At 43.5% G+C, this 15,334-nt stretch overlaps 2 protein-coding genes across 4 annotated transcripts in view; one reads left to right on the top strand and one right to left on the bottom strand.

Annotated features, from left to right (window-relative positions):
- Window positions 1-15,334, top strand: part of BRF1 (BRF1 RNA polymerase III transcription initiation factor subunit) — a 178,613-nt gene that overhangs the window by 71,986 nt on the left and 91,293 nt on the right. For both annotated transcript variants that reach the window (XM_054068880.1, XM_054068881.1), the window contains one exon: window positions 8,720-8,792. In XM_054068880.1, coding sequence (XP_053924855.1) covers window positions 8,720-8,792 — 73 coding nt within the window. The remainder of the gene's footprint in view (window positions 1-8,719; window positions 8,793-15,334) is intronic.
- BTBD6 (BTB domain containing 6) lies at window positions 8,878-13,859 on the bottom strand. 2 transcript variants are annotated; one of them, XM_054068883.1, is made up of 5 exons: window positions 13,532-13,858; window positions 13,122-13,389; window positions 12,954-13,044; window positions 12,579-12,697; window positions 8,878-12,109 (listed from the first exon to the last, which is right to left on the bottom strand). In XM_054068883.1, exons 2-5 carry the CDS (start codon window positions 13,304-13,306, stop codon window positions 11,077-11,079), a joined length of 1,428 nt encoding a protein of 475 aa, XP_053924858.1. In that variant the 5' UTR covers window positions 13,307-13,389; window positions 13,532-13,858; the 3' UTR covers window positions 8,878-11,076. The 2 variants fall into 2 exon arrangements, with proteins under 2 accessions (XP_053924858.1, XP_009562683.1); XM_009564388.2 differs by having other exon boundaries at window positions 13,122-13,859.

Genomic DNA, 15,334 nt, shown 5'->3' with positions numbered 1-15,334 from the left:
TTAATGTTGCAAATAACATGTAAAGAGTGAGTATCATCCTTTCATCAAGATTCAGAGTCAGTGCAGTAGCACGGGGTCATATGTAACACATTTTTAAAACAACAGTTGTTGAAGACAAATAACTTCTTTGGTAGTTTTTTTGGTACTGTGAAAGTTTTTGGTAGTGTGAAAATGGATTAGTGCACTGCAGAGTTGTTTTATAAAATGTATTTTGAGAGAAACGCGTACTTGCTCTGTATGTGAAATAGAAAGCTTTGCTGACATATGCTGTCCTACCCTCATTCTCCATGTTACAACTGTTTTACATACAATGTGAGTAGGTTAGTTGCATCTATTTTTATCCTCCCAGCTGTCTTGGTAAATGGCATCCTCTGAAGACTATTTATTGCTTGAAGCAATCTGCTGGAATTGCAATAATCAAATGAATCTTTAATTCTTGAACCGAGTAACTTTTTTCCCTTTTCTAAACTCTGACTGAATTATTTTGATTACTTATAACAAAGTACTGCATGTGTAGAACGGCAGGTTTATTTCCTTCTAAACACAGATGAATTTTTGTGGTAATTGCTATGAAATAGAATGATCATAGTAATATGAAGAATAGTCACTGGATGTGAAGAAGAGGAGGTATTGTATCTGCAAAAGAAAAAAAGATGTATTGTCAGTGGGAACAGACAAGGAAGACCGAATGATTTGTCTTTTCCCCTCTGTACATTCTAGCCAGAAAAGGTGTCAAAGTGGGACATATGAGGACCAAAAAGGCAAAGAGGGAGAACTGAGGAGATGAGGAAGAGCCAGAAATAGATCAGTAGCAGGGAGATAATCAACCCCGGAAAGAGGAAAAATGCAAAATGCCAGTGTCGTGATCTGTATTAACATATTTAACTGTGTTAAGACTTCTGATTTGCTCTACTTTATAGCTTCTCTAAGGTGAATTTTAGGAAAGAAGAATCTTAAATGTTATTGTTAACTGCAGCTAGCCAGAAATTCCTGCTTAAGAACATACAAGTGAGCTTTTCAAGATGGTGGGAAAACACTTCTGGCCCGGGCAGAAAACTTCAGTACATTCTGCTTTAGATCAGTCTTTGCTCACAAATCATGTGCCTAAAAAAAGAAAAGCAATTAGTTTATTAGAATGTTCTATTACCTTCAAGTGCCTTTTTCTTTCAAGGACAGCTCTCCCATCCTGAAGTTGGGCTGCCAATGTTATTGAAGGAAAAGAAGGTTGGTAGTAGTAGCAGTAGCAGCAGTGGTGTTGTCTCTACGAAATATATAATACTGGTCCAAAATGAGAAATACTGGCAAAATGAGAAAGATGTCAAGTTTATATCAGGGAAAAAAAAAAATCGCATTTGAAATGAGTTGCTGCTGATCTTTACCTACTGTTGCTTAGATGCAAATAGCAAACATTGAGAGTATTCTTCAGAATTTCCTACTTGATTCAGCTCTCTTGCTGTGGGAGGTGGTGACCTGCAGGGCTGCTAATCATCTGACTGCAGGGATTTTTTAAAGAAAGTTATCAAATAAAACATCCGTATGGAGTGCCTTCATAGAGGCTACTGGGTGAACTGCAGAACACCTTGAAACAGCGTTCAGTGTATTTCAGGGGCGAAAAAAAAGCATAATAACCTCTCCTGTGTTGCTTCATCTAAAAACAAAACAAAAGATAAGCCTTGTAACTCCAGCTGCCAGCAAAAAGGATAAATGAAAACCTGTTGAAAAGGCCATCCATGCTTCCTTTTACCATCTTGCAGCTGGAGACAATATTTGCTGTGTCGTTTTCCATCCCACTTATGGCACCCTCCACATCTGTGACCTTCAGCCAGTGCCCGACAAGCGTTAGGAAAGCTCACATCCTCTGTGGCTCACAACATATGAAGGCTGGATAACTAAAACTCAGTCATATGAAGATTTACTCTGTTACTTGCAACTCATTGTTTGTTTCACGACTTGTCATGGTAGTGTTCTTTCTCTCTTATTCAGTTTTGCTTTTAAAAGAAAAATATATGATGAGGGGAAATCTTAAGCATAGCCTCTTAGGCTCTGGTCTGTACCTCTTCTACCATCTCTCTTCTTGACTTTCTTGAATAGCTTTGGGATTTGGTTCCCCCTTTCCCCATTAAAAAATATTTCAAAGCTGTCCCCTCTAGTGTAATATGCTTTTAGCCTAGTATTACGCTGCTAAAACTTAGTGATAGATGGGACTAATTTTGACTGTTAATGGCAGTATATGTTTAAGAAGTCATATCGCTTTTCTTCTCATGCTGATGACTGAGATGTGGGAGTTTGTCTTGGAGAACTGCTACATTTCATAATAATTTTTTGAGCTTCAAAATCGCTGTCATCTTGAAAAAAAATCACGTTCTTTTTTAAATTCTATTGGAAAGGCCAACTTCTTTGGTATTTTTTCTCCCATTTTATCTTCAGGTGAAATACGTCCTATGTCTTGGAAACCTCCTGTTGCAAATGTTGTCAGATTCAGTATGCCTCTGGTACATTTAGACTTTAAAGCAGTATCTGAAATGAGCTGAAAATGTCCAGACCGGTGCTACAAATCAGTCTCCTTCCTTGCGCAGAGCAGTCATGCTGCATGTTGATTGAGTTGGAAGGACGATCAGTCATCAGTCTCTGACAGGCAAAATACTTGCTTATATCTTCAGATACTGCATTTTACTTGCAAATATAGTCTTTAGAGAGGTCTGTAATCAGGCCTTTTGTTTGCTTTTTTGTTAGTCCTATCTAAGTGAGAGGCCTTGCTTGTTTAGGAGAGTTATGAAGCGTGTCTAGCCTTGGCCCAACTTTTGAGCAGTTTAGGCTCGCTCATCAGTTTCAGAGCACCTCATTCCTTGCACCTGGAGAACTGTTTGGCTAGAGTTTTGATTTCGGTGTCGTGAAAGGCTGCCTTTCTTATCTTGGGAGATGGCAGTTTCTTTTTTAGCCTTTCGTTATCTCCAGCGCCATGATCTTTGCAATGTGATCATAAAGAGTTTGGGAAGAGGTGTTGGCAGTGCTGTGATCTCCAATTTCAGCCTGGTAGAATATAATTTTTAGTGTACCTTGTGATGTGTCCTGCTATTAAATAAGGCCAGTGTTTCCTGAAAAGATGTTAGACAGAGCCAGGCTCTTTACAGCAGTGCATAGAAGGAGGTCATAATTAATTAAAATGAGAAGTTTTGACTAGATATCAACAAAAGATTTTTCACCGTGATGACAGGCAAGCTTTGGAACAAGTTGCTCAGAGCAGCTTTGAAATCTCTGTCCATCGAGGCTTTCGGGATCCTGAACAACCTGATCTGTTCTCGTAGCCATCCCAGCTTCGGGCAGGAGGTTAGCCTGGAGACCTGCTGAGCTCCATTCCAACCTGAACTACGCTGCAGTTCTAGATAAGGGAAGAGAGTGCACCAGAAGTTAAAATCAGTAACTAGTACTTGCTAGGAATCTAGTCCTCCTTTGGTCCGTCTTGACTTCAAAACACAACCCTCATCCCTCTCCTCTTCAGTTTGTCCAGTCAAGTAACAGTACTTTCTTATCCAGAAAGATTTTTATTACGAGTTATTTTGGTATGCATATTGTTTTTATTTATGTTTTTGAAAGACAGAATTGGCCTCCCTGATTCCTCCATGCTTGTCACAAATTACTCTTTGACTTTCTTGCATAGGTTTATTCGCCTTAAGACTTTTTTGCATGGGTTTATAATGGTTTATTGTGCTGCTGTGGTGTTGGAGGAACTACTGCGCATGTGATCATCAAAAGGAGACTCTCCCTTTGGAGTCCCCAGGCTGAAAGCAATACTTACCAGCATAGCATGAGAGAAAGCTGCTTAGTTTTTATTTGTGTCTCTTTTTGAACTGCAGTCTGACAAGCTGGGTTTGGGCCGTGTTTGCAGTTTTGTGTATTGCTTTTGAGGTTAAAAGTAATGTTCTTGTTGCAATATGGATCCAAAAAATAAGACATTTCAGTTTATTGTTTGGGAAAGGGTAAAATTTATTAATTTTTAAAGACTATACTCATTTGCTTCAGTTTTTAATACCCTCTGTTCATTTAAAGTTATTAACATGTTGACTGCATTTGCCTTTATTGCCCCTATGCAAATTGCCATGTTGATTGAGTTAATTTAAACAACCTGGTTGGGACCTTCAGGCATTACTATACTAGAAATGTTAATAATGAATCAAATAACCACAGGTGCCTCTTTCCCCAGCAACAGACACTCTCTTTAAAAACTCATTTGCTTTTCATGCTTGCTTAATTATTTAGGCAAGCAGCCATGGATGTTTCACAGTGTGAATTCTCATCGTGTTCCAACTGCCCAGTCTTTGTCTTTCTGAAAGACAGAAGACCTTAACCACTGTCACCGTTTGTAATATTTTTCCAGAATGCCACACCACGGTCATGGAAAGCCTTTTTCAAAATTGCTTGTAGTGAAAGGGTATTGATTTATAGAATTATTTATCTTGCTGAATGAAAGTTTTTGCTTGACCATGGTTGCAGCTTTATTGATTGCTACTGTCCGGATGGTAAAGTGAACTGGAAACTGTGTGAATGGGGGATTCCCTGTTTCCCAAAGAGAGTTTAAAATTCTGATTAGACTGATGAACGGAGTAATTCCCGTATTACTGGAAAGTAAGTATTTGTTATTCTTTATAAAAGCGGAAATATATTTGTATTTGTGAACATATCAGGCATGATGTGAAAGCAAGAGGAAATTATGAAAGGCTTAAAGTCCCTGTGGAAGTGTCCTTTTGAATTGGCATCTGATGACTGACAGATGTGAAATGAAAAGACTGCGTCTCCGAAAAGTACCATGGAGGGCAGAGAATATAACTAGAAAGATCTTTTTATAAAGACGTAACTGAATAATTGAAAACCATTCCTTCTCCAAATGCCCCTTTTAACTAATCTAAAGTCTCCTGTAACAGAGGCAGAAATTAACTGTTGGTAAAGGACATGATCTTACAGACTAAATTCACCTGTAAAAACTTGGGGGTAAAAACACTAGTGGGTTTTGTTTGTATTTTTTTCCCTTCGGTGCCTTGGTGAGCACCTACTTTCTGTCTGAAAGATGTCTTTCTGCTGGAGAATCAAGTGTGTTTTGAAAAACCAACTTGGTGGTGGGTCTGTATGTTTGCAAAAGCATTCTGAATACAAAATAATACGATAAAAACTATCAGGGAATGAAGTTATTTTAAAATGTCCCCTTTAACAGAGCTTGACACTACCTTCTGTACTAGGTATTGATATTCAAACCTAGTGATCGCATCACGTTTAGGAAATGTTATTATCTGGTTAAAATACACAGAGAGCAGAAGTCTTATAGAAGTCTATAAAACAATTGTTACACTTCCATTTTGGTTGGGGAGAGTTTGGGGAAATACTGTTTTTCAGCATGATTTTTTAAACTAAGAAAGGGAAGAAGTGGCCAAAGTTGATGTGGTAAGCTTTAAAGCCACACCAATTCAAGTCTAAGCCGGAGACATCCTTTTAGAAGGGCATTTTTATTTATTTGCCATTCTAAGGACTCATATAAAATTAGTTTTTATGAATGCAAATGTCATATGGTTCTAAATTTGGAGCATTAAGCTTTTGATGGATTGAAGTATATGAATTTTTATAAGAAGTTCTTAATGAAGAATGAATGAGAAATTAAAGTCGGCCTCTAAATTAATTCTCCTAATTTTCTAAGCTTAATGGAGTGAAAAAACCTATACAAATGATGAGAGTAAAGAAAGACTCTATATATATCTAGGCCTATTATATATCTAGAATATCTCATCTGTCGCGGAATCTGTGTGCGTGCGTGAGTAATGGTTGGGTTACTGACAGTGGCGTAAAATCTTAGTGAAAGGGCCTTCTTCCACTAAAACCAGAAGTTCTTCAGTATCATGTTTCAGCAGCACAATGCCATTTCAGAGTACCGGGTGAGCTTTATGCCATCTTTAATTTCCCATTTATGAGAAATGCCCCAGAATCTGTGAGTATCTGGTAACTTTTACAGATGAAGAAGCATCTTGTTTGAGAGGGTCTGAAGTCTCTTTTCCTGCTAATTTGCCAGGAAAACTGGAATCAATTAAACATTCCTGATTCCTTTTGTGACTTTACCCTGGCGTTCAGAATGTGTGAGCCTCATGAGGAAAATAATATAGAGAACGCAATCCACTGTCTATTATGCTTTCTTTCTAAGTTGGTAGTAACCAGAAACTGCAAAGAATTGCACTTGTGATCAAAAGAAAGAAATTCCCTGATGTACCATTTGAATTTATTATTTTGTGTAAATGCACTGCCTACACCTTGAAGTTGGTCATGAAACACTGATGATGGGGGTGAAGTGGAAAAGCGGGTTATGTTTAACTATGTTATTTCTCAAACAGACCATGGATCCAGAGAGTTTTAGTTAGGGTAAGGACAGGAAGATGAAAAACAGTCATTAAGCAGTTTTATTGTGCAGTTGCCTTTGCTTTAGATTTAATTCAGTATCCACTTTGAATGTCTCTAAAAAAAAAAAAGGAAGAAAACCTTCTTCTTTATGCCGCGTCATATTTAATTGTTTTTTGATATTTGCATTTTGGGAAAGTTTGCTTGGGAGGAGTTTCTTGGAGAATGACGGGGATGACGGGGACACGCATCAAATATTTGGATGTCGTGACAAAAAAAAGCCAGAAGGAGAAATACTTGTCTGAATTTGAGGTTTGTTTTTTTCTAGACTAAAATGAAAGAACTAGATGAGTTTGTGAAGCTTCTGATGGAAACGTCATATGTAGTTGGCTCCATTGAAGTAACTTTATCGATTTTGTGCAGTGAAATCATCCTTTCGGAACAAGATCTAAGTGATGAGGTTTGAGATTTATAGTAACTCGGTCAGCCAACTTAGAAGGATGAAACTACAGCCAAACCCCCACTCTTTATGTTAATATTTCTTAGACAAAAGGTCAAAACAAGCCATTCCAAACTTGCAGTGAATTTAGAGCATCTAAAGCCAACTGAAACACTGCAGATATTTTGCTGTAGTAACGTTTGTTCTGTCTCTGTGGCTCATGGAAAGTCACATGCTGTTAAACTCCGGTGTGAATTGCCGGATTCAGTAGGTGCTTATTTTTCTGTGTAAAATTCAGTGACTTATTTACTAAGCAATATACTGCTTATTCGGAGGGCATATTTTGTTCACTCCCTTCCCAAAGAACAGCATATCTGTGTCATCTGGTGTTAAGGAAAGAAAGAACAGTAAAATTTAAGACTATACTTTTATGTCTTCTGTGCCCGTCCAAAAGCATGGAAAATATAACTTTCCACTAAATATGGAACGAATTACCACTGTATCACGTACACATGATTGGGCAGTCACTTTCAAGATACATAACCATTCAGAGGATTTGTTTGAAGTTCTCATTTTCTATTTTTTTTAAAATCTGAAAAAAATTGTTTTAAGAACATTTTCACATACCGGAAAGAATCAAGGAGCAAGGCTAGGTGAAAATGTGTCAGTATTTATTTATAAAAAATATATTAATTTTATTATTTTTGCTAGCTTCCTAAAAGCATCTGTATACTTGGGAGGAAAGCTTGCTTTTAATGTAATGTTGGTATAAAGCTGACAAAAGTGAAACTAAAGGAGAATATACTTAGAAATGGGGCTTTATTTCCATAGGTTTGTACCATAATCAACAACTCAGTTCTGTAACTGACTGCTTGGTAAACACCTTTGCTATCCTGTTATAGGAAAGAAAGGGGCTGTGCTGTTACATAAAAGCAATAGAGTATATACTGTCCTTCAAAAAAAAAAAATCTCTTTGTTTGGAGGGTAGGAAAATGGAGGTCTTTTTCTACTAACTTTGACCTTTATATATGCCTTAGGGTAGCAAGGTGTTCATGGAACTTCGTGGGAATGTTTGGAGCTAATCAGGAACTGAAGTATATCCTGCCTTTCTTGCTGACCACAAAAACACATCTTAAGATAGCAAAAGAGAACTTCCTCAGACTTTTAAAATACAAATGTAGTCGCCTGTGCTGTAAATTGCAAATCAGAGTATGAAGAGTAGCTCCTCCCCTCAAGTTCCATCTGCCAGTGGAAGGAGAGGAGGGGAGCAGGGCTCTGTCCCTGACTCCTCCGCAGTTTGGTGTGGTTTAGGGTTTTTCTGATTTTGTTTATCTTTTTTTAAAGCTGAGCGATCTGAGGCGATGTCCAAACAATAAGAAATTACAAATAACCCTTGGGGTGTGTAGCACCACTCCTTGCTTTGGTGGAAAAGTTTGGTGTGTGCTTGTGCAATACTTAATTATCCCACTTTACATGATCATGCGGAGCTGAAATGTGTACTAACCTGTGAGTATTTGCTCACGTTTTGTTGCATTACAAGATAAATGACACTTTATATATACTGATATTATATTAAAGTCTACTTAATGCATTAAGATGTTTGGTGACAACTGGAAAGTTGACCAAGTACTGTGGAGCAACACTGAGGCCACTGAAGAGTATGAGGAACAGGTTTTTTTAGTATAAACTTACACTTTGATTTACAATGCTAATTTGTTCAGCTTTTGACAAGCACTAAGTATTATTCTGTACCTATGAATAGTGCTTCTGTTGCTTCAGTTGATTTCTTTTAAAGCAGGTTGTTTAAGCTTTCAAAAGTTGGGTTTTCTTTTCCTTTCCGTATAAACGTTCTATTAAAAATGTTTGTGGTTTAAGATTTAAATAATGGTGTTTTTTTTCTTTTAATAGGTGAATGTCTATGTGCTGGGAAAAACTTTCCTTCTGTTGGCCAGAGAACTCTGCATAAATGCTCCAGCCATAGGTATTTTTTTTTTACCAGTTGACTCTTTGAGTGTTTTGGTGTATTTTCTGCATGGATACTTTAAAAGAATATGTGTGTGTGTGTGTGTGTGTGTGTATAGATGTATATCATGTGCTAGATACCGAAGTGGTAACTTAAAAATGAAGCTGGAATCAGTCCAGGCTGAAGAGCAGCGCTGACCATGACAGCATGTTCTCCTTTTGTTCATGGGGATCTTGATGCTGTTCTCTTTTACAGATAATTTTGTTGCTTTTTCTGAGAGCAGTTCAGGCTGATGTATAACAAATTTGTGTGCGTCCACAAGCTTGCACAGGCCTGCCACTCTTTAGTTCCACAGAGATGCAACACTCGATAAGCGTTTGCCAAATTTACTATCTGCCTATCACCTGTAGCTGAGCTGTTCAGTGCTTGAAATACAAGTGGCTTGATGGAAAATGAGGAGCAACTTTTTCCATGCGCACTAATTAACTTTTTAATTCGTAAGTCATCAATGAAATTGTAATACAGTGAGAGGAAGGTGGGCTAAGAAGGTAAAAAAAAAGCTGTTGTCTAGGCTTTGTATCTTTTAAGCCAAGGGAGTTGGTGCCAATTCCAGTTTAAAAGAGTGCATTTATAGAAAGGTTGCGTGACGGTTACCCACCTCTACGCAGGAATTTTCTTCCTTTATCTTTACCCACTCTCACTCCCACTCTCCTTCATCTGTACCAAAAGAATCAGATGCCTTTGTCTTCGGGAACACCACACACGCACACCCCTTCATATGTCCTTAGCTGGGTACATAACTCCCTGGCTTTGCAGCAAGAGAACCAGCAGTTCCTATATAGAACATCATCGTAACAGCATCCAGATAGTATTTGGCAGCACACAGCTGTCAGCCGTTGTGGTGAGCTGGCTTTGTTAGCATAGCCTGATGCCTGGTAAAAAGTTTCCAGTAACTCAGCTGCCCTTCTTATTTTTCACTACTTTTTTCTTAAGAGACAACAGGAAGAATTTATATTGTAGCTTAATTTCAAGGCGAAAATTAATGCAGCTTAAGGAAAGGTGAACAGAAAGCCCATTAAGTTAAATGTAAAGGTACTTGTTACACATGATAGAAAATACTGGTTGAGACTGCTGTTTGGGTAGTCTTTCCAAGGTTCTGAGAAGAGAGATTTACAAAGAATGCTAAATACTTCTAATTGGCTCATCTGTAATGATTGTCAGACCTGAAGAAACACCAATTTCCATCCCTGAGAAAAGTTAAGGGTACTAGCTATAAAATGACTGCTGGTGGTGGATAGAAGGAACTTAAAGTCTTTGAAAGACTAGCGGGGAGGGGGAAGACCCAGAGACTTTTGTTTAAGGTGGTTTATTTCTAATCAGTGATTTTGAGTGAACTGAAAGACCAATACTGCAAGTATTTCTTTAAATGCGAGATGAGGTGTACATTTAGATAGTGGCCACCAGTATTACAGCTCTGAGCTCAATCTGTGATGAAGCCTGTCCCTGCATTAAGCCTGTATGTCTTGACTCTGGCCATTCAGGTGGGGTGTAGTTTGACAGGTACAAGGGCCAGTGGTGCTGTTTACTGGTTAATGCAGACAACGCGCGTGAACGGGCATTAGAAGCTTTCAAATATAGCCACAGGATGACTTTGATCCACTTTGAATATGCTCATGGTTTGCCCATCTTCAGCTTAGGCAACACGCAAAAAAACACTGCACTTCCACATATATGTCAGCTCTTTTTTTCCGTGAAGGAAAAATAAAGGCTGCTGCTGGATAGTCTTAGTTATCAGGCAAGGGAACCTTTGTATTCGTGGTGATAGCTAATGCCCTGTGTAGATGCAGACAGGGGACAGATGACAGTATTGTCACCTCCATTAGCTGCACTGTAGATGAATTAACAGACACAAACAGTAAGATCAGCAAGGATCAAGTACACAGGATTTAGGGCAAGTAAAAAGGTTTTATATTTCACAGATCTGTAAACTGCTCTACTTTAGAACATTCTGTTTAAGTCAGCTGCAGTCTGCAAGTTAGTTATCTATATACAAAATAAATGCACAGTACGTGCGAAATTTAACATTTTTCTGCTTGTTGCAGTCTTAATTATTAAGTCAAATAGCTTATGAATAAATAAAATAAGATTAAATTCAAGAGCATTCCTTCACTTATTTGTATAGCCTGATGTAGCAGATAGGTAAGTAGCGTAACATTCCATACTGCTGCAGAGTTCATAGTAAAATGGAAAATCCCTTAGTGCGCATCATTGCAGTACTGGAATACAATCAAGGTGAAATGCATCATGCATAGAAAATGAGCTCAGGTATTTGTCCTCCTTGTACTCCAGTTCCATTAGTACTGTCCGAGGAGCACTGGAACTGGAATGTCACTTTCCCGCACTGCACTTCAGTCATTCCCTCTTGCCCGAAGTAACTGAGTTCGTTACCATCGAGGATAGCACTTACATTGTAAAATGTGTCCTGCTCAACCTGTACAGGGTGTTCAAACCACACAGAGAAAGTGTTACTGGAGCCGTCAGATGTAAACTTTGTCAGATTTTGAGCAAGGACAACTCCTAAGCGTTTCAGTTCGATTTTGACGCTGTATTCAGCTTTGCCGCAGCTCGACCCATACAATCCCAGTCCTGCTATAAATATCCGTTTGTCTACGGCAAACTGAATACTGTCACACCGCCCTCGGTACCTCCACTGATTGCTGCGATACGCAGATGACTGGAACCGGTGGCATCGCTGAGGTACAAGTCCTTTTCTTTTCGTCAGCGGAAACTCTAGTTTGGGTTTATTGGCAGCCGTGTACCAGAGGAATATGTTGTGAGTTTCCTCGAGGGTGAGGATGTCAGACTGGGCAGCTCCATTGGCAAACTCTTCCAAAGTCATGGTTGGAATCCGCACCAAGTACAAAGCTTTCCCTAATACATTCCTCTTGTTGCGCGGCGTAACCGGCAGCCCTTGCCTTTTGCATTCAGCCTCTGCCCAGTTGAGAACAGCCTCAAAAACTACCACTTCCTTGGTGTTGAGCGCCTCCCGGGTTACAATGATCTCTAGCGTTTGTTGATCTATCTCACAGAAGCCCTCTGACTTCAGTGCCATCTCTGCTTGAGCATCAATCACTTCCCAGCAGCGCTGCGTCAGCTCTGGCTCCTCGAAGAGCCTGCTCTGAGACAGCAGGACACAAGCGTTCTTTGCTTCTAAACTGGTCTCCAGAAAATTGACGCAAGCCTTTGCTAAGGCCGGCACGATGTACTTCTTGGCAGCATACAGCGTAGCCAGAACAGTGTCGGCTTCCAGGTCTATTTCATCACTGTACATGTATCTGGATGGGGAAAAAAAAACATAGTTTCTTAGGGGGGGGAAAACTATAGTGTCATGGAAGGGGGGAACAACATAGTTTTTTAGGGGGGAAAAAAACCCCATAGTTTCTTGGGGGGGGGGGGGGGTAAAATCCGCATAATTTCTTAGCCGGGGAGAAAACACACCATGGTTTCTTAGGGGGGGGAAAGAAACAGCTTCTTGGAGGAGAACCCCATAGTTTCTTAGGAGGGGAAAAAACAACAGTTTCTTGGGGAAGGGGGAAAAAAACCATAGTTTCTTGTGGGGGGGAAAGCCATGAAAGATCGATCTGTGGTCATCTTTGCTGGCAGCGAATCTGACCCGCAGTATTTGTCAGCTCATTAAGTAAACAGTAATAAGTGCCTATTGCACAACGCCAATTAGGAGATGTATATTTTATAAGCTACTTTGATTCCGTCCACGTAATTAGTGGACTCGTAGCGGCCACTTACTTTAATAGGATTAGAAAGGCTGCAGGTTCCACATCTGGTATATGGATTTCGGATTTGACCTCTGCGAGATCGCCATAAAACATCGCGTAGAAGACTGAGCTACCCACGGCCAAAACGTACTGGAAAATAAGGAGAGAGAGAAGCCTCAGTCGCAGGGATGGGAACAGCCGAGCTGGAGGCTTTCGCCAAGGGGAAAAGTTAAAAGCCACGGCGGAGGAACGAGAGTGAGCGGGACCCGTTCTCTTTTTAATTGCAGCGCGTGCAAATCGCTAAGTAATTAGAGAGAAACGGAGCTTTGGCGGCGAGGCGGGGGGAGAAGGCGGCGGATGCGCATAAGCCGTAAAAAAAGAAGAACCCAGATTATCCGACACAAACCTTATGGGCAGGAACTTTCCTGGACGCCCCCGGCGGGCCCACGACGAAGTGGACGTCAGCCATGAGTTCGTTGTTGAACATCAGCGCGTTCCTGCAAGCCAGGGAGCGGGAGAGGCGCCGTTAGCCCGGGCAGCGCCGGCCCCGCTCCGCCCGGCCCCGCGCCCTTACCTCTCCCGCAGCGTGGGGTGCGAGCTCTGCCAGCTGCAGCTCTCCAGGTGGTTGTTGTTGATGGCGTGGAGCTGGGGCGGCGGGGGCGGCTGGGCGCTGTGCTGGAGCTGCAGGGCGTTCTTCTTGCTGTTGTTGGCGGTGTTGTTGATGTTGGTGTTGTCGGCGGGGTAAAGTTCTGCAGCCATCTTCTCCTTAAGGGACAGGGGCTCAGAGCATCCCGGCACCTTGCCGGTTGGCCTCGAGGTCTTTTTGGGCTTCTTTAAGGTCTCTGGAAGCAGAAGAAAAAAAGTCAAACACTTCATGATCCTGCCATTGAGGCACCCATGGGGCAGTGGCATGGGCGGGAGGGCGCGGGTCCCACGCTCCGCAGGGTTCGGACGATGCGGGGATGCTGCGGTGCCGGCGCTCACCTCCGCTGCGCTCCCGGCCCCCGCCGAGCTCCCGAGGACAGCCGAGAAAAGGCAAAAAAGAACTGAAAAAAATAACGATAAAACAAGCCAAAATCCAACGAGAAGCGCCCACGAATCCAGGCGAGGCGGTGGGTCAGGAGTCAATCCACAAATCCGGCGAGGGTGATGCAGCCGCCCGCTCTCTCCGTCCCCCGGGGGCGCATCCGAGCCGCGGGGTCCCGGCCGCCCGCGCCAACTTCGCTGCTGTCCCCGCGTCGGGGCCGTCGCTGGCCGCCCCGGCTGCTCCGCGGGCGGCGGCGCGGGATGCGGCTCTGCCGGGCGCTGCCTCCGCCTCCCGCCCTAAGAGGCAGCGGCCGCGCCGCGCGTCACCGCCGCCCGCGCCAATGGGGAGCGGCGGGGCGCGGCGGGGGGAGCCGCCCGCGGCTCCGGCGGGCGGCGCTGCGACCTGCGTCCGCCTGGGGGCGCTGCGGCGGAACTGCGCGTCCCCAGACCACCCTCCCACCTTCCCCCCCCGCCTCCGGCAGCGCTGCGCGCACTGCGAGGAGCTCCGCGGCCCCTCGCCGGGGCTGCACAGTGCGCGCTGCCGGGAGCTCCGCGTCCCGCCCGCCCTCTCCGGCTCCGGCAGCGCGCACAGCGTGGAGCTCGGCGCCCGCCCCCTCCGCCGAGGCTCTCCCGGAGCGGGCGGCTCGAGGGAGCTCCGCGTCTGCACCGACCTTCCCGGGCGGCCCGAGCGGGGGCGCTGCCGCGCCGCGCAGCCCCGCGGGGGGAGCGGAGCCGAGCCGGGGCGGCGGGGCAGGGCCGTACGGTGTCGGTACGGGGTGGGGGTGATGTGATGGAGAGCAGCCCTGCAGGGAAGGGCTCGGGGTGTTGGTCCATGAGAAGCTCGCCATGAGCCGGCAATGTGCGCTCGCAGCCCAGAGGGCCAACCGTGTCCTGGGCTGCATCCAAAGCAGCGTGGCCAGCAGGGCGAGGGAGGGGATTCTGCCCCTCTGTTCCTCTCCTGTGAGACCTCATCTGGAGTACTGTGTCCAGTTCTGGAATCCTCAACGTAAGAAGGAGATGGAGCTGTTGGAACGGGTCCAGAGGAGGCTATAAAGATGATCAGAGGACTGAAGCATCTCCCTATGAGGACAGGCTGAGAGAGTTGGGGTTGTTCAGCCTGGAGAAGAGAAGGCTCCGAGGAGACCTTATAGTGACCTTCCAGTACCTGAAAGGGCTACAGGAAAGCTGGAGAGGGGCTGTTTGCAAAGGCTTGTGGGGATAGGATGAGAGGGAACGGGTATAAACTGGAGAGGGGCAGATTTAGACTAGACGTTAGGAAGAATTTTTTCACCGTGAGACACTGGCACAGGTTGCCCAGGGAAGCTGTGTCTGCCCCATCCCTGGAGGTGTTCAAGGCCAGGTTGGATGGGCCCTTGGGCAGCCTGAGCCAGTGGGATGTCCCTGCCCATGGCGGGGGGGTGGAACTGGATGATCTTAAAGGTCCTTTCCAACTCAAACTATTCTATGATTCAAGCCAAGGAAAGTTGCATGGATTTTTTTTTCCTGCTTTTTTTTTTTTTGCTTCCCCCAAGTCATGCGCAGTTTGTGTGGGGACTCCTGGCCTGGAGTAGCAGCTCAGCTTCCCATGGGATGCACTGTCAGTGGGGCACGAATCCCACTCCAGCTTGCCTCCTGCCACTCCGGGTACCGGTGCCTGTGGGATGGACACTCTGACCCCTCTCCTCCACTCTCCTGAGACGCAGCCTGGTCCAGTTCTGGAACCTCCAATTTAAGAAGGTTATGGAACTGTTGGAATGGGTC

Source organism: Cuculus canorus, chromosome 5 (genome assembly GCF_017976375.1).
Source record: "Cuculus canorus isolate bCucCan1 chromosome 5, bCucCan1.pri, whole genome shotgun sequence".
Lineage (NCBI taxonomy): Eukaryota > Metazoa > Chordata > Aves > Cuculiformes > Cuculidae > Cuculus > Cuculus canorus.
This window is presented reverse-complemented; position numbering and strand designations above follow the sequence as displayed.